The sequence below is a fragment of the Carcharhinus amblyrhynchos genome, chromosome 4 (assembly GCF_965287045.1).
Source record: "Carcharhinus amblyrhynchos chromosome 4, sCarAmb.v2.hapA, whole genome shotgun sequence".
NCBI lineage: Eukaryota > Metazoa > Chordata > Chondrichthyes > Carcharhiniformes > Carcharhinidae > Carcharhinus > Carcharhinus amblyrhynchos.
Window position 1 is genome coordinate 49,511,549 of NC_137327.1, and position 20,271 is coordinate 49,531,819.

Consider the following 20,271-nt stretch of genomic DNA (forward strand, 5'->3'; position numbering starts at 1 on the left):
TCCAGATGCTCCAGTTTCCTCTGCAGTCCAAAGATGTGCAAGTTAGGTGCATTGGCTCTGCTAAATTGCCTCTTAGTGTAAGGGGGATTAGCAGGGTAAATACATGGGGTTATGAGGATAGGCTCTGGGTAGGATTGTTGTCAATGCGGGATCGATGGGCTGAATGGCCTCCTTCGGGCACTGTATGGATTCTATAGGCTCTAATTTACCATTTTGATTCTAAGTGCTGGGCTGACTTGAAACTGGGAGTGTTTCAGATCTGACTTTTAGACCTGTTCTCAGGCTGCCTGAAAAAATATCAACGATTCTGAATCTCGCTGCAGAAGCCTGTGGGTGGGGCTTAATCCTGCAGCTCTGATCAGTGCCTCCAACTGCGCAAGCGCAAACAAAAAAAAGATAGAATAACGCTCACCTGCCACATCCCTTCTGGGCTGAATAATGCCTCCACTCCCCCCCAGCCCCCATAGACATTGCCCCACCCCCACAACACTACTGATCCCCTTATCCCCGCAACCCCTCCACTACCAGACCGATCACGGGCTCCTCTCCCTTCCTTCCCCCACCGATCTCAGGCAAAATGGCAGTGGATCCCCCCTTCCCACTCACTGATCTCAGGCAGAGTAGCAGTGGACCCCTCCTTTTCCTCCACTGGTCACAGACAGAGTAGCAACGAACCCCCCCCTGACCAAAATCTCAAGCAGAGAGCTATCCGACACTCGACACTTACCACCTCACTAACTGGAGTGCCTGAATCGGACTGTTGTGGAGCATGGCTGTCTTGTGCCGATTCTGGATGGGTGAATGCAGTGGTAAAGGGGGAAGTGCCAGTAAGGTTGGGTGTGAAGCCCACTAAATCAATTTAAATGCATTTTGGGTGCAGTTCCAGTGTGGCCATTTTCGGGTCTTGGTAAAGGGGGAACCAGCGCAGAGGCGCATGTGGATCGCACTAGTCACCTCATGCCTGACTTTACCAAGTTTTCGTGCCCAAAAATGGGCACAACTTGATGGTAAAATTGGGCCCTATCTTTCTAATCCTGGGAAGTAAACTGAGAAGCCACTTTTCAATGTCGAAGGTTTTCACGGTTCTGTTCTCGTCTCTATTCCAATTTAGTTCTGACTAACATGAGGGACTTTGCATGGGAGATGGAACTTCTGTTTCAGTCCCCTTTGGGGTAATTCCAATCTCAGCTGTGCCAATGCGCGGACAAGCCAAGCAGAATTTAAGTGATTGCCTGCTGGGAGGAAGGGGACAGTTACTAGCCCACGCTGGCAGCAGCTGGCATTGGCATAACTAAGAAGTCATGATGTGGATGTGCCGGCGTTGGACTGGGGTAAACACAGTAAAAAGTCTGACAACACCAGGTTTTAGTCCAACCGATTTATTTGATAGTAAACTCACAAGCTTTCGAGGGGACTCCCTCTTCGTCAGATGAATGGAGAGTACTGGCCTCTCCATTACCCTCCATTCACCTGACGAAGAGGGAGTCCCCTCGAAAGCTTGTGAGTTTACTATCAAATAAATCGGTTGGACTAAAACCTGGTGTTGTCAGACTTTTTACCATAACTAAGAAGGCCAACAAATCAGCTGAGGGAGGTAAGAAGATGAGGGAGATGAGGGAAATGCCACCAAGAAAATAAATGAAAAGCAGCATTCAATACACTTCTTCACAAGAAATGTGAAGGCTCAGCATTTTTGTTAAGGCTGCATTTTAACTTTATTATAGCATTCATATTTTCTTTTAATACCTGCAGAGAAAACCTCTAAAAATTAGATCTTAAATAGAAGAGGGCTTTTTTTAACAGCTATCTTGATACTTCATGTGCAGCCGTGGGTAGGGTGAGCGTGGGAGGGATCACGTAATATAGGATGGGTGGCTCGCCCACCGCCTATCAGTTCACTCCAGATCTCTCCCCATAATATGGTGGATGGGTAAGGCATCAGTCCCTTCAGATGGTACACTCCCTCCTTTGTACCTCCATCCCTGGCCTCCAGAATGCAACACCCATGCAACTCAACAACCCACCCCAATCCCTAGGGTCCCGATCTCTCCACAACCAGAAACCCCAGACTCAGCTATGTCCGATATCCATTCTCCAAGAGCAGCCATTACTGAGTTCTGGCACTGCTTCAACTACTCAATTAGCTTGGCTTGCTGCTTTGAAGGGCAGGAGGGTGCAATTATTTCATGACGGCCACCACTAATGTATTGCCATTGCATGACAGCCTTTTTTTAAACTCGATTGGCTCAGGGCTGACTTTTGGTTGTGAGCAATACATGCTTCCACCCTCGGTAAAATTCAGACTGATGTCTCAGTGGTTGGGAGATGGTCATTGAAGCAAATGGAATACATAGAGTGTCGGGAACTCCGGGGGCATTGGAGTTTGAGACAAATGCCAAGGATTTCCTTGGCGTTCTTCCAATGGCCACCCTAACATAGCCTCAGGACTGGTTGGAAGCCCTGTTTACTTATTTATCTCAGGTTCCTGCCTACATTACACCAGTGAGGAGATGACCCCAGCCAAGAATGAAGGAGTGGCACAGTGGTTAGCACTGCTGCCTCACAGTGCCATGGATCCGGGTCAATTCTGGCCTTGTGTCACTGTCAGCACGGAGTCTGCACGTTCTCTTTGTGTCTACATGTGTTTCCTCCAGGTGCTCCAGTTTCCTTCTAAGGATTTGTGGGTTAGGTTGATTGGCCATATTAAATTGACCCTAGTGTCAGGGGGTTAGCAGGGTAAGTATATGGGGTTACGGGAATATGGCCTGGGTGGGATTATGGTTGGTGCAGAGTCAATGAGCTGAATGGCCTCCTGCACTGTAGGGATTTTATGAATGAATCCCTGATGCACCCTAAAACCCATGTGGAAATCTGTGCACAGGAACATTCCCAATTCACAGATTTTATAATCAAATTCTGGTGTAAAAGTCCATACAATGAGAAAACAGATGAATGAATTCCAGATTGGAGGGATTGCACTACCTGATATTGTCCAGCCAGCAGTCAGTTCCAATGGGCAGGAACATGTTCAGATCAAGCCACAATGTGAAGTATTGAAAGCTCTTCCTCATGCACAGCCAATGGACGACAGAAGGTTTGTTCAGCTTTGCTTCCAGACGATTTCCAACATGTCCAGGCACTTTTCAAAACAAAAGGAAACACACAGAATAATTAATATCATTTGGTAGATATTAGATTTCTGCCCAGATGTAAACTGGCAATAACCATTTTCAGGAACCTTTTGTCATCTGGGTGAAGTCAGGAGCGTGTTAGAAAATTCTCCACTTGCCTGAATGAGTTCAGCTTCAACAATACTCAAGAAGCTTGACACCAGCCAGGAAAAAGAAACCCATGTGAACAGCATCCCATCCACCATCGTAAACATTAACTCCCTCCATCTCCAGTGCACAGCCATTGCAGTGTGTCCCATGTAAACTCACCAAGTCTCCATTGATAATATCTTCCAAACCTGTAACACCTCAAACACCAAGGGCACCAGACACACACGGGAACATCAGCACAGGTAAACTCCCCTCCAAGTCCTGACTCGGAACTGTAATTCCTTCAGTGTCACTGGGTCAAAATCCTGTAACTCCCTCCATAACAGCACAGGACTGCAGCAGCTCAAGATGGCAGCTTTCCACTACCTTCCAAGGGAAATGAGGAACTGATAACAAATTCTAGCTCTGCCAGAAACACTCATACACCATGAAAGAAGAAAGAAAGAACATCAGGTAGTTTCTATGATGTACAGCTAAGCTCCCACACCACTTTTACTCTTAGGAAGCAGGATGATAATCTGAGATGAAAAGAGGAAATAGAGGAACTACTGAGCAGGAGAGGCAGACTTCATGTGGGGAGAAACAGAGTTAGTAATTCAGCATGATCATTGGATCATAAAATCACTTCAATGCAGAAGAAGCCATTTGGCCCATCGGGTCTGCACCAACTGTCTGTCAGAGTGTCTTGCCCAGCCCTCTCCTTCGCCCTACCTCTGTAACCCCATACATCTCCCATGGCTAATCCACTTAACCTACACATCTTCATAGAAACGTAGAATTCCTACCATGCTGAAGAAGGCCATTCGGCCCATTGAGCTGGCACCCACAACGATCCCACCCAGGTCCTTTCCCCATAACCCAAGACATTTACCTTGCAATCCCCCGACACTAAGGGGCAATTTATCATGGCCAATCCAGCTAATACACACATCTTTGGAGCATGGGAGGAAACCGAAGCACCTGCAGGAAGCCAACGCAGATATAGGGAGAATGTGCAAACTCAACACAGAAAGTCACTGGAATTGAACCCGGGTCCTTGGCACTGTGAGGCACCTGTGCTAACCACAATGCCACCATGCCATCTTAAGTCACTAAGAGACAACTTATCATGGTCAATCCACCGAATTTGCACCTAACCGGACTCCAATGGCCGACACCAATGATCAGGACTGTCCATGATGGTAACTCTTCAATTTGGTTTGATTTATTATTGTCACATATATTGGGATGCAGTGAAAAGTATTGTTTCTTGCGTGCTTTACAAACAAAGCATACCATTTATAGAGTACATAGGGGAGAAGGAAAGGAGAATGTGCAGAATATAATGTTACAGTCATAGCTAGGGTGAAGAAAAAGATCAATTTAATAAAAGGTAGGTCCATTCAAAAATCTGATGGCAGCAGGGAAGAAGCCATTCTTGAATCGGTCAGTGTGTGACCTCAGACTTTAGAAACTTTTCCCTGACCGAAGAAGGTGGAAGAAAGTATGTTTGGGGTTGTGGCGTCCTTGGTAATGTGTCTGCTTTTGCGAGGCTGCGGGAAGTGTAAACGGAATCAATAGATGGGAGGCTGGTTTGTGTGATGGACTGGGCTATGTTCACAGCCCTTTGTAGTTTCTTGCAGTCGTTGGCAGAGCAGGAGCCGTACCAAGCTGTGATAGGTCCAGATTTCTATGGTGCACCTGTAAAAAGTGGTGAGAATCATAGTGGACATGCCAGATTTCCTTGGCCTCCTGAGAAAATAGAGTTGTTGGTGAGTTTTCTTAACTATAGCGTTGATATGGAGGGACCAGCATAAGTTGTTTGTGATCTGAACACCCAGAAACCTGAAGCTTTTGACCATTTCCACTTTATCACCGGGGCAAGTCCTCCACTACACTTTCTGAAGTTGATGACTATCTCCTGCATCTCCTTGTATGAGAACATAGGCTTGTGTCTAACCTAGAGTAATTACGTATCATAATGCTAGGCTGTGTTACAATGATTTGAGATGTAAGTTGATGATTACGTGTCCTGTAGCTGTGTGCACGTGCATGGTAAGCAATGCAATAGCAATAAGAACATAAGAACATAAGAAATAGGAGCAGGAGTAGGCCATCTAGCCCTTCGAGCCTGCCCCGCCATTCAATAAGATCACGGCTGATCTGTCGTGGCTCAGTTCCACATTCCCGCCCTCTCCCCATAACCCTTAATCCCCTCTCTTATCAAAAACCCATCAACCCGCGTCTTAAAAATATTTAGCGAGGCAGCCTCCACCACTTCAACGGGCAGAGAATTCCAGAGATTCACCACCCTTTGAGTGAAGAAGTTCCTCCTCAACTCCGTTCTAAACCGCCCCCCCTTTATCTTGAGGCTGTGCCCCCTAGTCCTACTATCCTTTCTGAGCGGGAAGAGTCTCTCCATCTCTATCCTATCCATCCCATTCATCATCTTATACGTCTCAATGAGATCTCCCCTCATTCTTCTAAACTCTAATGAGTACAAGCCTAATTTATTCAGCCTCTCCTCATAGCTCAACCCCCTCAACTCCGGCATCAGCCTAGTAAACCTCCTCTGCACTCCCTCCAAGGCCAAAATATCCTTGCGTAAGTACGGCGCCCAAAACTGCACACAGTACTCCAGCTGCGGCCTCACCAATGCCCTATACAGCCGCAGCAAGACCTCCCTACTTTTATATTCAATCCCCCTCGCTATGAAGGCCAGCATCCCATTCGCCTTCCTGACCACCTGCTGCACCTGCAAGCTGGGTTTTTGCGACTCATACACAAGGACGCTGAGGTCCCTCTGCACCATTGCCTGCTGCAGTTTTTCGCCACTTAAGTAATAACCCTTCCTACCATTATTCCTACCAAAGTGGACCACCTCGCACTTGCCAACATTAAATTCCATTTGCCATTTCCTGGCCCATTTGCCCAGCCTATCTAGATCCTTCTGCAGACTCTCCACACCCTCCGCACAATTTGCCATTCCCCCAATCTTGGTGTCATCAGCAAATTTCGACACCCTACACTCGGTTCCCTCCTCCAGATCATCTATATAAATGGTGAATAGCTGAGGCCCCAGCACCGACCCCTGGGGCACTCCACTAGTCACCAACCGCCAATCCGAATAGCACCCATTAACCCCCACTCTCTGCCTCCTATTTGACAACCAATCCTCTATCCACGCTAACACCCTACCCCCAACTCCATGTCCCCTGACCTTCTGCAATAACCTCTTGTGAGGTACTTTGTCAAATGCCTTCTGAAAATCTAGAAAGACCACATCCACCGGCTCTCCTCTATCCACCGCCCTAGACACATCCTCATAGAACTCCAGTAAATTTGTCAGACACGACTTCCCTTTAACGAAACCGTGGGATAAGGTTGTCTTAAAGCTTGACATTGGCCTGTGTTAACTGAAATGTAACAAATTGTGGCAGGCACACTAATGCCATCCACCTGGAATGGTTGGGCAGTTCTAATCTGCCAGTAACTGAAATATTTATCAATTTTTTCTGTATTTAAATATCTGTACTTAAACTAATTTGCCAGCAAGAGAGAAATGAATAAATAGCAGAGAGGAGCAGGAATGAGATTAGAGCAGGAATGAGATTAGAGGCCAGAGAGATATAAACAGTAAAAATAATTCAAAAATTGCAGGGATCACATTGAGAAAAACAGCAAAAGAAATATTAAATTTTGCACATGTCGCTATCCAAGTGTAACTAATAATGTTGCTGAGCTGCAGGCATGAATTTATCACATGGGATTATGAACTGGTTGCATTAACAGAGATATGGCTCAAACAAGGCCAGAAACCAATGTTTAATATTCCACTTGTGAAGCATTCCGGAATGATAAAGAGAGAAATAAACGGGGTGGATGTGACAATATTGTTTCAGGATAATGTTACAAATCTAAACAGAATCTAGGACTGAGAATATTTGGTTTGTTGTTTTTTTAAATAGAGCTCCAAACAATATTGAAGAGGAGGCAGATGAGAAAGCTTGTGGCAAACTTCAATGGAATAGCAGCGATTGAACTTAGAAGCCGTTAACAAAGAGTAAGAAAAACAAAATGTTGAGGGTAGGAATGAGAGGAATTTCTGATTTGCATACAGGAGAACTTTCTTGATTTGATTTGATTTATTATTGTCACTTGTATAGGTATGCCATCAAAAGTATTGTTTCTTGCACTATGCGGACAAAGCATACCGTTCATAGGGTGCATAGGGAGAAGGAAAAGAATGCAGAATATAATGTTACAGATCTATCTGTCTCTGATTCCTACCTTGTTAGACTAGTGTTGTTTCAGTTTCTGGGATATGAAGGAGGGTAAATGAAGTGTATTACAGTAGGGGATTACACAGCTAACAGTGGTCACAACATATAAGAATAAATATGGAAAGAAATCAGAAAACATCTAAGGAAGATTGCTCAATTGGAGTAGAGCTAATTTCAGTGATAAGGGTACATATAGATAGGAAAAGGCAATTGCAGGATATCGTAGGAACAGGGCAACGGGGGGCTTTCAGAAAAGAGATGGTATTGTTACGTACTACAGTGATTAGCACGGCTGTCTCACAGCGCCAGTGACCCAGGTTCGATTCCTGGCTCGGGGCACTGTCTGTGTGGAATTGCACCTTCTCCCTGTGTCTGCATGGGTTTCCTTTGGGTGTTCCGATTTTCTCCCACATTCTGAAAGGCATGCTGGTTAGGTGCATTGACTCGAACAGGCACTGGACTGTGTCGACTGGGGGAATTTCATAGTAACTTCATTGCAATGCTAATGTAATCCATTTTTGTGACTAATAAATAAAACTTAAACTTTAAACATACTTTTTTTTGTAGAAACAAATACAGCATCCAAAGCTAATGCCTTCTGGATGACAAAAGAAAATAAATGTTAAAATAAAATAGAAAAAGGAGGCTTGAAACAAAATGTCAGGAGTAAGTTTTAGTTAATAACTAAGGAAATGATGGCACGGGACCTAAAAGGAAATCTTCAGAGAGGTGGAGAACTTTCATTGCTGAATCCCCTAGTATCAACATCCTGGGAGTTGCCACAGACCAGATTTGAACTGGACCACCCATATAAATGTTACAACTACAGGAACAGGTCAGAAGTTGGGAATTCTGCAGTGAGTAATTCACCTTTTGAATCACTAATACCTGTCCATCTCTACAAGACACAAGTCAGGAGTCTGAAGGAATACTCTCCGCTTACCTGAATGGGTGCAGCTCCAGCAACACTCAAGAAGCTTGACACCATCCAGGACAAAGCAATCCACTTGATTGGAATACCATCAACTATTTTACATTTTCATTCCCTCCACCATCTGCACACTGTTGCAGCAGTTTGCAGCATCTACAAGTTCACTGCAGCAACTTGCTAAGCCTGCTATGACAGCAAGCTCTACCACCTGGAAGGATGGGACCAGCAGTTGCACGGGAACACCACCAGCAAGTTCCCCTCCAGACCACACACCATCCTGACCTGAAACTATGGGTGGGATTTTACAGCCTCACTTGTCCCAAAACTGTAAAATCTCACCTGAAGTCAACAGACTTTCCCATTGTCCTCCCCTCGCATGCTCCAATTCCCATGGTGAGCTGAGCGGTAAAATTCCAGCCTATATCACCGTTTCTTTCCTGCTGCTGGGACAAAATCTTGGAACTCCCTTCCTTAGAGCAATGTGGAGTGTAGAGATGACTCACCAGCTTCTCCTCACATACAATTGGGGATGGGCAACAAATATTGGCCTGACTAGCATCACCCACATAGCAGGAAAATGATCTTAAAAAAATCAAACTTGATATAAGCAGTGGATGATGTGAAGATCAAACTAAAAAGGCAGAGAAAAGTTACACTATTTATAGTGCAGTAATAGATAGTGAAGCAGGAATTCTTATGATGCAGTGGTAGTACCCATACCTCTGGGCCAGAAGCTCTAGGTTCAAGTCCCACTCCAGGACCTAGTGGCCATAGAAGGTGCCTTTGTAACAGGACAAATAGTTTGATTATCAGCTTTAAATCTTTCCAATATGACTGATGGCAGAGAGAGTTTCCTGATCAACACTAATGCCGAAAGCAATGGCAAACCAATGGAGTACCTTGCCAAGCATAATCATGGACTAATTCAATGGAAATATGTGGTCACCACAGCCCTCTTTGGGAATGGTGCCTGAAAGAATAGAGAAGGTGGATTGGAATCTATAATCTTTGGTTATTGACCCACTTATTGGAGGAAATAATACTTCTCTATCTATTCTATCAAAACCCTTCATCATCTTGGAAACCCCTCACAGTTCACCTCTTAATCTTCTCTGACCCAATGAAAACAGTCACTGAAAACAATGAAAAAGATTAGCGTCACTGAAAGTTGGTCAGTCAGATGGAATGCATCTTCAGTTACTGAAAAAAACAAAAGTAGAAATCACAGAGGCATTGGTCGTAATCTTGCAATCCCCATTGAGTACGTGTGTAATGCAAGAGGGATGAAGGGTTGTTAATAATCATTATTTAAGGAATGAAATAAAACTGTAAATTATAGGTTAGTTGGTATAACGTTGATTTTGGGGAAATTATTGAATCCATTCCCAGGGACAAAATAAACTTTCCCTAGGAAAGGCATGAGTTTATCAAGGTCAGCCCATATAGAATTGTGCCTGACTAGCCTAACTGAACTCTTTGAAATAACAGAGAAGGCTAATTAAGATAATGTGCTAGCTATGTACTTACAGAATGTATTTGACAAAGTCCTACACAGGAGATTTATTAAGAGGGTGGAATTAAGAGGAAAATGACAGATACAAAATTAGTTCAGTGACAGGAAAGAAAGTGAGTGGATTTTATTTCAAATTGGAACTGCTTTCCAGCCATGTCAGTTTTAAATCCATTACCTTTAGCCATTTTAATAGTTGCTCTAGACTGGAGTGCAGAAGCAGCATTTTAGAGTTAGTGGATAATTTGAGACTTGGCAAAGTACTGTAGTGGACCATGATAAGAATAGATATAACTTTCAGGATTACAGAGGTAAAATGGCGAGAGGTGTAGGGGCAGAGCAGATAGAATTCAGTGCAAACAGGTGTGAAGTGATGATCTTTGCAAGGAACAATACTAAAAGACTGTATACCAGAAATGACCTGATTTTGAAAAGTACAGATGAACAGAGACACTTTATTGTCCGTATACAGAAATCCTTAGAAGTGATAGAACAAACTGATCAGAGGGTTTAAAAAGTCCTGGATTACTTGGAGTATTTAAATAGAATAGAATAAAAAAAGCAAAGCGATCATGCTCAAACTTTAAAAATTCACAGGTACACAGCCAGAGTAATGTGGACAAATCTGGTTCACCATACTCCAGGAAAGATGCACAGATCTTAAAAAAGATATGGAGGAGGAGGTAGACCCAGATCTTCCCAGAGTTGAGAGACTTTCATTCTGAGAACAGGGAAAAGTTAGGACTGTTTTCATTGAATCTAAGAGGATTAAGATTCCAAGATGAGATGTTTTGACAGTGAAAAACCTATCCTTCCGGTGAGTGGGTCAAGAACCAGAGATTGTAGATTCATTGAAACACAGAGTCAGGAGTAGGCTATTCACCCTTTCGAGCCTGTTCTTCTATTCACTTTTATCACAACTAATCATCAAATCTAATGTCCTGATCCCGCCTTCCCTCCATTTCCCTGACCCCTTTAACAGAAAATTCTAAATGGTTGGAAATAAATCTAGAGAGATGAGGAGAAATGTTTTCACTCAAAGGATTGCTGGGATCTGGTATGCCCTGCCTGAGAATATTGTGGTAGCCAATTCCATAAATAATTTTAAAAAAGGAGATGAACAGGAACTTCAAGATGAGGAGTTTACAGGGTTATAGATGAAAAGCAAGGATGTGGGATTAAGCACAACTTCACTTTCCAATAGCCAGGACGGGAATGAGGGGGTGAAATGACCTCTTTTTTCTAGCTTTCTATGAATCTATCTGTCCACTGGATGGTGTGTAGGGCTCTTGGTATCAATGACACTAATCCAGGTCACTACCTGGGTCTACGCTGCATACACTGCCCCCAATACAGATGCAGTGAAATTTGGAGAACTGTGTGGAGTTTGCACTTTCTCCCTACATCTGCATTGGTTACCTCTAGGTGCTCCTGTTTCCTCCCACAGTCCAAAGATGTACAGGTTAGGTGGATTAGCCATACCAAATTGCCCATTAACATCCCAAGATATGCAAGTTAGGTGCATTAGTCATGGTAAATGCGCAGGGTTACAGGGATAGGGTTGGGGTAGTAAAGTTGGGCAAGATACTCTGTCAGAGAGTCGGTGCAGATTTGATGGGCTGAATAGCCTCCTTCTGTAGGGATTCAATGAGCAGCCCTAGGAGGTTTCCAAGCTAATTTACTAAACTGCTGTCCAGTGTGAAAGGTATGCTGGAATACCAAAGACAGCAACCATCATCACTATCAATTCATCCTGCAATGCATCCATTTTGCAATTATGTTCAGTTCTTGCACTGTTCCATCGATTTATCAACATTCCTTTTCCTCTTTCTGCCAATCGCTGGTCACTCTAAAAGTTGCATCAGCCAGTTTTTGCTTTTGGCATTATTTTGTGTAATATTTTGCCTTCCACAGTAGCCAATTCTGACTTAGTGGCCACTTTGCCCTCTATAGATTTACTACAGTGCAGAAGGAGGCCATTCAGCCCATCGCGCCTGCACCGACTACAATCCCACCCAGGCCCTAATTTGCGCTTTCTCCTATTCCCATCACTCCACATATTTACCCTGTTAATCCCCCTGACTAAGGGGCAACTTAGCAAGGCCAATGAACCTAACCTGAAAATCTTTGGACTGTGGGAGGAAACCATAGCCCAGAATTGAACCTGTGTCCCTGGCGCTGTGAGGCAGAAGTGCTAACCACTGTGCCCTTGTGTCACCCTACTCAGTGGCCACCTTGCCCTCTATAGAGCAGCAGGAGTTGAGAACAAGTCCCGTCTACTGGAATAACCAACAGGACATGAACTTTGATCTTGCATTTCTTTTAAAAACAACATTCAAATTCGCTGAAAACATGGTGTGGTGTTGGTACAAAGGTAACAAAAATGACCATGATCTTTGAAGCTCTAACACCACACGATGATGTTCTTGAAACACTAGTGGAATACTGAGAGGCAGACTGTGCAAGATAATAATCAGGTCGTTTGCTCATTGCCTACACAAGTCAAAGAAAAACAACTGATACTGATCAACTCGAGGCGTAATATGGGTTCTAGTATCAGACAAGCGAAAAATAAACTGTGCACAGGATAAAAAAACACTCGAACCAAGTCCAAACTGTCCAAGATTGAAACACATTGTATATCCCAACTCCAAAACTACACAAGCTGCCTGTTAGTGAAAACTATTTCTTGTTCTAAAAAAGAGCCATGCTTTCCTTCTAACACATTGTTAAATATTGCACAGCTGAACATTTGACAAGCAGGACAAACAACCTGAGATTGCCTTACAATGGGGCTGCTGCAGTCCAACTCAATAATCCAACAGGCCAAATCTCACTGATCAATTCCAGAAAGACAACGTGCTTTATCAAACAGGAGGATGGGGAAAAGTCTCAGTTATCAGTGGTAGGTGCCCCATGTGCCTGCCTCACCCACCCAGTCTTACTCAGGGGCAGGAGGAACTGGAGGCTTCCTGTCTCAGAGTGATTGGTTGCCTCGTGGCACAGTATGTAGGTATGAGTGCTATGGTCTGGACCACCATCTCAATCATTCAGATAAATCTGTCCCCACAATTTGAGATGGGAACTTGGGAATGTTAAAATGCAGAGTTGGAATCCTGCTCTGCTCAGGTGGATTTTGCAGGATTTCTCTGTTCTAATAGCTGGCGTCCATCCATCCTGGGAGAGGATGGACTGCATCAAGGGTATGTGCCACTACTACATTGGCCATCGTCTGTTGTGGCTGTACAGGCATGAGTGACAACCCCTTCCACAGCTGACAGGGATAAATAACATTGGCACACAGTGATGTCTTTTCCTTCTGGCAGGGTCTCGTTTGCACTGTCCGCTGCTTTTTCCACACTCTTTCTCTCAGCAATTCTACTTCCAATTAATTTAGTTTAATCCTATTGCCGTCCAAATAAACTCTAGCCTTGCAAAAGGATTAAATTCCATTTATATTAGACGGTGGTACGTGCCTTCTATAAACGGGAGGTGGTGGGGTGCGGGGGAGGGGTGATTTTCAACCTATCCCTGGCCATAAAACTGGCATTGCAGGTCAGCTGCACATTCTAGACATGGCCCAGCGATTTCAACTGCAATGAGAAGCATGCAGTTTCTACAACGAGTGACCAACCGATCCAGTAACAAGTTGGCAATCAAAGCCAAGGTCACTGCTTTTGACATTTTCTTTCTCATCACACTCCAAGTGCAGTGTTATATTTCATTTTGGCCTAATTGGCAAAAGTATCATTCAGGATAGACCACTTTTGAAATTCTCGTTGTAGTTTTCCTTCTGTAAGCCCGCTTCCCTATACCTTTCGAAACTCCAGCAGTTGTGTTGGTGCTGACGTTCTCTTCCTGGGCACGGAGTAAATGGATTCTTTATGGATTTGCTGTTTTCACCTTCTGAACATCAGGATGTGCCTATACAATCTTTCTGCCCCCTCCCTACCCGCAAAATAATCAGCACAATTGACCGCCACCACTTGCCCCTAGCATTGCCACCCTTGCAGCCCTCCCATCCTGCCACACTGTGACTCTCACTAGCTTTGCTTACCAATGACCAGGGGTGGGAGTTCACTGTGCTTTAAGGTGACATCTTCAGGGCTTATCGGTGGGAACAAAACATTGAGAAGCCAAATTGTCGTCGATGATTCAGCTGCTGACGGCTGGACAAAGAGAGCCACCAAGACCAGAGAGAGGGCAAGACTCAGCAGAGGGAGATCTCTCATTTTTCACTGCTCCCTCTCAGTCTGAGATGATCTCACTGCGAACTAGCAAAAGCTTTCAAGGTCCTAATTCCAGCAAATCAGATAGTACAGGCTGAGTAAATACTCAATGGGCTGATACCCAGTCTTCTGCCAACAATGGATTTCAACTCTAATGTCGGACAGAGCAGTTCTGCAATGGGGAAGGACAACAAAAAAAAAGCAAGAACTTCCTGATTAAGAGTGCAAAAATTCTGGAAGAAAAAGGTAATTTACCTGCTTGTCCACTGCAGTGATTTCTTTTTTGACTTGAAAGTTAAGTGAGCACTTTCACAAACACAGGGGCTGGAATTCTCTGACCTTGCCTACAGCTGGGATTCCCCAGCCTTGCTGTTGTGGACGGCGTTTTGGCTGAGCGCCAAATTCCCTGTTCTCGCCAGCAGTGGTAACATTGAGTGAGAGACTGGAGAATCCCGGCCCTGTCTCAACCTGCTGATCTTTTAAAGTTTAAAGTTTTAAAGTTTAAAGTTTTAAAGTTTATTTATTAGTATCACAAGTAGGCTTACATTAACACTACATTGATGTTACTGTGGAAAGCCCCTAGTCACCACACTCCGGCACCTGTTCGGGTACATTGAGGGAGAATTTAGCATGGCCAATGCACCTCGGTAGCGCGTCTTTTGGGATGTGGGAGAAAACCGGAGCGTCCAGAGGAAACCCACGCAGACACGGGGAGAACATGCAGACTCCGCACAGACAGAAACCCTAGCCAGGAATCGAACCCAGGTCCCTGGTGCTGTGAGGCAACAGTGCTAACGACTGTGCCACCCTCCACCTTCCAGGAGAAGTACTCCTGGAAGTGTAAATACTGTTGTAATATAGGAAGTTTTTATTTAAGTTAGACTTGCACCACACAGTCCATTCTGAGCTGCTTCCAGTCGGTGCATTCTGTGCTCTCTTTCTGAGCTGCAATATGCCATCCACTATATTGCCATAGATGACAAAATAGTTATCAATAGACAAATGTGAACCCTGCTGTATATGCAAATTAAGGGCCTACTGTCTATTTGAAGAGCCTCTGCCTGTGCCAGTTGTACTGAGTAAAATCACACTGTCAGGCAACCGAATAAGCTGACCTTAGTGGGTTACCAACAAAAAAAAAGTTTGTCAGAAAGTACTTGCCTGAATGTGGAGCCAGGAGGATCATAGGAACATAAGAAAGAGGAGCAGAAATAGGCCATACAACCCCTCAAATCTGCTTCACTATTTAATAAAATAATTGCTGATCTTAACTCCGCTTTTCTGCCTTTTCCCCATGCCTGTGATTCCCCTTATTGTTCAAGAATCTGTGTATTTCAGCCTGGAGTTTTTACGATGGGCTGGATTTTACATTCCCCTACCTGCCACTTACTCACCTGGTCCAATCTGTCTGAAATAAACCGGGGGCAGCAGAAGCACCCTTGGGGTGACTGAGGCCTTGAAGTGACCAATTAATGGCATTATCCTGCCCTTTTTTTTGCCAATGTGGGAAGTCCTGTAACTTTAGTTATCTCCTGTGCCCATCAGAGACAGAGGCCCCAGATCACACTTCTGCCTTTATCCTCTCCCCTAGCTTCTCAAACTCAGCCCCTCCCGACATCCACTTCACCCCTCTTCACTGGCCCCAGTAATGCCCTAGACTTAGCTGTGAGTCTGGTTACCCTTGCGTCAGCAGTGCCTGTAGTCCCAGCAGTGGTTGCTGTTCAAACTTGGCCATTGTTGGGATTGCAGAGCTGCTGGTCATTCACTTAGCCGGCAGTTGTCGAAGGTGGCGCTTTCTCCTGAGGTATAGTTGGAAGCCTCACCTTAAAGCAGTTAAGGCAGTTCCTAGTGTTAAATCACTGAGGAGAAGCCATCAGACTGGTAGGTGTACTCACTACTGATGCTTAAGCTTTAGAGTGGGGAGGAGCAGCACCCAGTGAAATCCACCCTAGTGACTTAGTCCCACAGTTCTTTGGAGTAGAACATTTCGAAGATTCACAACATTCAAGGAAAGAAATTCCTTCATATTTCCATCTTAAATAAGTGACTCCTTATGCTCAAACTATGCCCCATGGTCCTAGATTCCCAATTACTGCTGTACCTACAGCGCAGTGTTTTGTGCTTGACATTCAGCTCCCTCTGCACCATATCATTTGTAGCCTCTCCAGATAAATAATATTTTGAATTTTGATCCTTCCTGCCACATTTTCCCATATTATACTCCATCTGCCAAAACCTTGGCCACTTGCTCAATCTGTCCGTGTCCTTTCGCAGATTCTGGAGCTGAATTTTTGTTCTGGGATATAATCCCATCATAAGGATGAAATGTTGATTGGGAAGCATTAAATCCCAGGAGCGGTACACCAAGGGAGATTTTTCAGGATGCCTCCAGGCAACCTGTCCAATATAAAGGCATCAGGCTGACTCCACTGGCAGGAGAACCAATTGGAGCAGCCGACACTGGAATGTTGACCAGATGAGGCAGGAACTATCAATTTAAGGAATGAGAGGATCCTCAAGACGGAGGCGCCTCCTGAAGACTCTATGCAAAGTTTAAAAACAAAATGTGACCACAAATGCCAGGCCTTCAGCGTGGCAAGGAAACCCTAGCATCTGTGGTTCCCTGACACCTGCAGTGTTGGAAAGGGTGGGGGGTGGGGATGGGGGTGGCAGCGGGGAGTGGGGGATAATTAAATAACTCATTGCTGACTATCTTTTCCTGATTTGCCACAGGGGAACACCCTCAATGTATCCATAAGTCTTCAGTCTCAGTGAAGACGCTTGTCTGCCATCTTGAAAATGGCAGATGGTGTGTGATGAGTGTCCGCAATAGGCACTTTATTTGACCTAATGGCTGACTGCCATTGGTGGGCAAGTATCCCATCAAACCTCACTGTCCCCTCCACCCCAACATCTGCACCCCCCCGCCCCCCACACCCTCCCCCTGCCTCCTACCTCACTTCAGAAACCAGCCTTAGTAAAGCTAAACTGGCGGCAGGGACAATCTGGCAAGCCAGAACACTGGTTGTAACACCACATTGCATGCATGCCTATCTCCAAACCTACACCCTTCGCTTTCCTACTTATCATCAGAAGATGTGGTTACAATACACATCATCCAAATCACTAATGTAGATCGTAAATAGTTGAGGTTCTAGTACTGTGACATGCCAATAGTTACTGTTTGCCAACCTGGAATGACCTATTTATACTTACTCTCTGCTTCCTGTTAGCTAATGTAAAAAGTCTGACAACACCAGGTTTAAGTCCAACCGATTTATTTGATAGTAAACTCACAAGCTTTTGAGGTTAATCTCTTCTTCAGGTGAACCTCGAAAGCTTGTGAGTTTACTATCAAATAAATTGGTTGGACTTAAACCTGGTGTTGTCAGACTTTTTACTGTGTTTACCCCAGTCCAACGTCAGCATATCCACATCCTGTTAGCTAGCCAATCCTGTGTCCATATTACCTCCAGTACCAGGAGCTCTTACCTTGCATATTGACCTTTTTTTTGACAACTTATTGAATGCCCTTTGGAGATACGGGAAGAATCATAGCATTTTCTTTTCATTTCCCCTTTCTTTCTCTCTGAGGAAAGTGGAAAAGTCAACAAACACATTTCTCTACATTCACCAAGACTGGCTCTATAATTATCTGATTAGCTTGGTGCTGTGCCACCGTGAATTAACCCCCCAGTGTTGACAGCATAGAATCATAGAATCCCCACAGTGCAGAAGGAGGCCATTTGGCCCATTGAGTCTGCCCCGACAACAATTTTGCCCAGGCCCTATTCCCATAACCTCGCGTATTTACCCTGCTAAATCCTCTAACCTACCCATCCCGAGAGATGTCCTTCCTTGGACAGTAAGCACACTCCCTGACTATTAATTCGCCAATCCACCCAAAGTCCTGTTGGCTGACAGCATGGTAGCTCAGTGGTTAGCACTGCTGCCTCATGGTGCCAGGGACCCAGTTTCAATTCTGGTTTTGGGTCACTGCCTGTGTGAAACTTGCCCATTCTCACTGTGTCTGTATGGGATTCCTCCGGGTGCTCTGGTTTCCTCCCACACTCCAAAGATGTGCAGGTTAGGTTGATTGACCACACTAAATTGCCCCTTAGTGTCATGGGGATTAGCAGAGTAAATATATGGGGTTACGGGGAAAGGGACTTGGTGAGATTGTTGTTGGTGCAGTCTTGATGGGCCGAATGGCCTCCTTCTGCACTGAAAAGATGCTTTTCTATTTTAACAAAGATTTGATCTCAATATTGGAGACATGATCATTGAAGGAAATTCCTGGCATTTAATATCATTCAATTTCTCATAAGAACATCAGAACATAAGAAATAGGAGCAGGAGTAGGCCATCCAGCCCCTCGAGCCTGCCCCGCCATTCGATAAGATCATGGCTGATCCGTCGCTGCTCAGTTCCACTTTCCCGCCCTCTCCCCATAACCCTTAATCCCCTCTCCTATCAAAAACCCATCAACCCGCGTCTTAAAAATATTTAGCGAGGCAGCCTCCACCACTTCAACTCTTTTCCCACCACTTTCCCATTAATGTATGCTCTATAAAACAGTAGGTATCCTGCTTCTTACACTTTCCCCTAGATTACTGGAAGGTTAATGCTCCATTGACTACTGTCCATTCTGCTGGCACTATTGCAGAGACACTTGGAGCTTTCAGGGCTGAAATCGATAGATGCTTGGTAGATAAACGTAAAAGGAGTGCAAAGGTGATAGAAGTGAGGTACAGAGTACTCTGAAAAAGGCACCTCTGCTACTGCAGCACTCACTCAGTAGTGCACCAGAATGTCAGCATGTTGACAGCGCCATAGACCCAGGTTCAGTTGGGTGACTGTGTGTAATTTACACATTCTCCCTGTGTCTGCATGGGTTTCCATTGGTTGCTCCAGTTTTCTCCTACGGTCCAAAAATATGTAGATTCAATGTATTGGCCACAATCAATGCGCAGGGTTATGGGGATAAGCTGGGTGAGTGGGCCTAGGTGAGTGTTCTTTCAGAGAGTCAGTGTAGATCCTATGGGCCGAATTGCCTACTTTTATGCTGTAGGGATTCTATAGAGTTCATATCTCTGGACTGGCACATGAACCTACAACATGAGACTCAGAGATGGGATTGGTATCCATTGGGCCATGATTGACAATGCAAAAATATTTGATTCTTTCTGACATTGCTGCACACCAAATATTAAAGCTATGTCATCTTTAATGAAGTTAACACTTTGGTCACTTTGCCACTGCTCTGAGGAACATCAAAGAGTGCTTGAGAGGAAAAGACTTTGAAGTGTGATCAACGTGATTCTGTGGGCAAATTCCTCAGGTAATCTAATGTCCACTATAACAGTGAGATAAGAGTGACTGACCAGTTAATGGGTGGGATCCTCTGATCTCATTTATTCCTGTCCCACTGCTGGCAAGACTGGAAAAATTGGCATTCAGCCACAACTCCATTCACTGCACTGGAGACTCCCAGCCACCGGCCAGGTCAGAGGGTTTCAGTGAATATCTGTTTTTCACTGGTGGTATTATTTGGTGATGGGAGAGAGTGACTTGGGGGCCATTCTCCATTCTCGCTGGGAGCGGTGACAGGGCAAATGAGATCAGAGAATTCCAGCCTACAACTGTGATGGGAGACTGGCAGAAACTCATCTGTCCAGGATTTCTGGCAATCCTGTCAAATTAAATGGGCCAAAGAGGAAGATCACCAGAGGAACATGTAGGTAAACACTTCTGGCAAAGCAGCCCTCCTTCAGTATTATGTCGGAGCTTCAGCCCAGAGCCACCTTCTGGCTCAGAGAGTGGAACATGATCATTGGGCCAAGACCTGACAGCACTGAGTCCTATTTCAGTTATTATGCACTGGAACTTCCCTTGCTTGAAGTTGTGGAAGCATTGCAGGATAATTAAGCCGTAAGCTTCATGTAAACAACCCCATAATGTTTGACTAATTCAGTTGCAAAGATCAATTTAGTTTACCGTTTGCAGACAATGTCAAACGCACATGAGTGTAAACAAGTAGTCTTCGTTATTACCATCA

The 20,271-nt window shown here is 44.7% G+C and overlaps 1 protein-coding gene across 1 annotated transcript in view; it reads right to left on the bottom strand.

Moving 5' to 3' along the window:
- Window positions 1–14,216, bottom strand: part of lcat (lecithin-cholesterol acyltransferase) — a 30,916-nt gene extending 16,700 nt beyond the window's left edge. Inside the window, exons 1-2 of the mRNA XM_080188130.1 lie at window positions 14,042–14,216; window positions 2,983–3,139 (exon numbers count right to left, since the gene is read on the bottom strand). Of these exons, the coding sequence (XP_080044256.1) occupies window positions 2,983–3,139; window positions 14,042–14,216 (332 nt within the window). The remainder of the gene's footprint in view (window positions 1–2,982; window positions 3,140–14,041) is intronic.
- Between the last annotated feature and the right edge of the window lie 6,055 nt (window positions 14,217–20,271).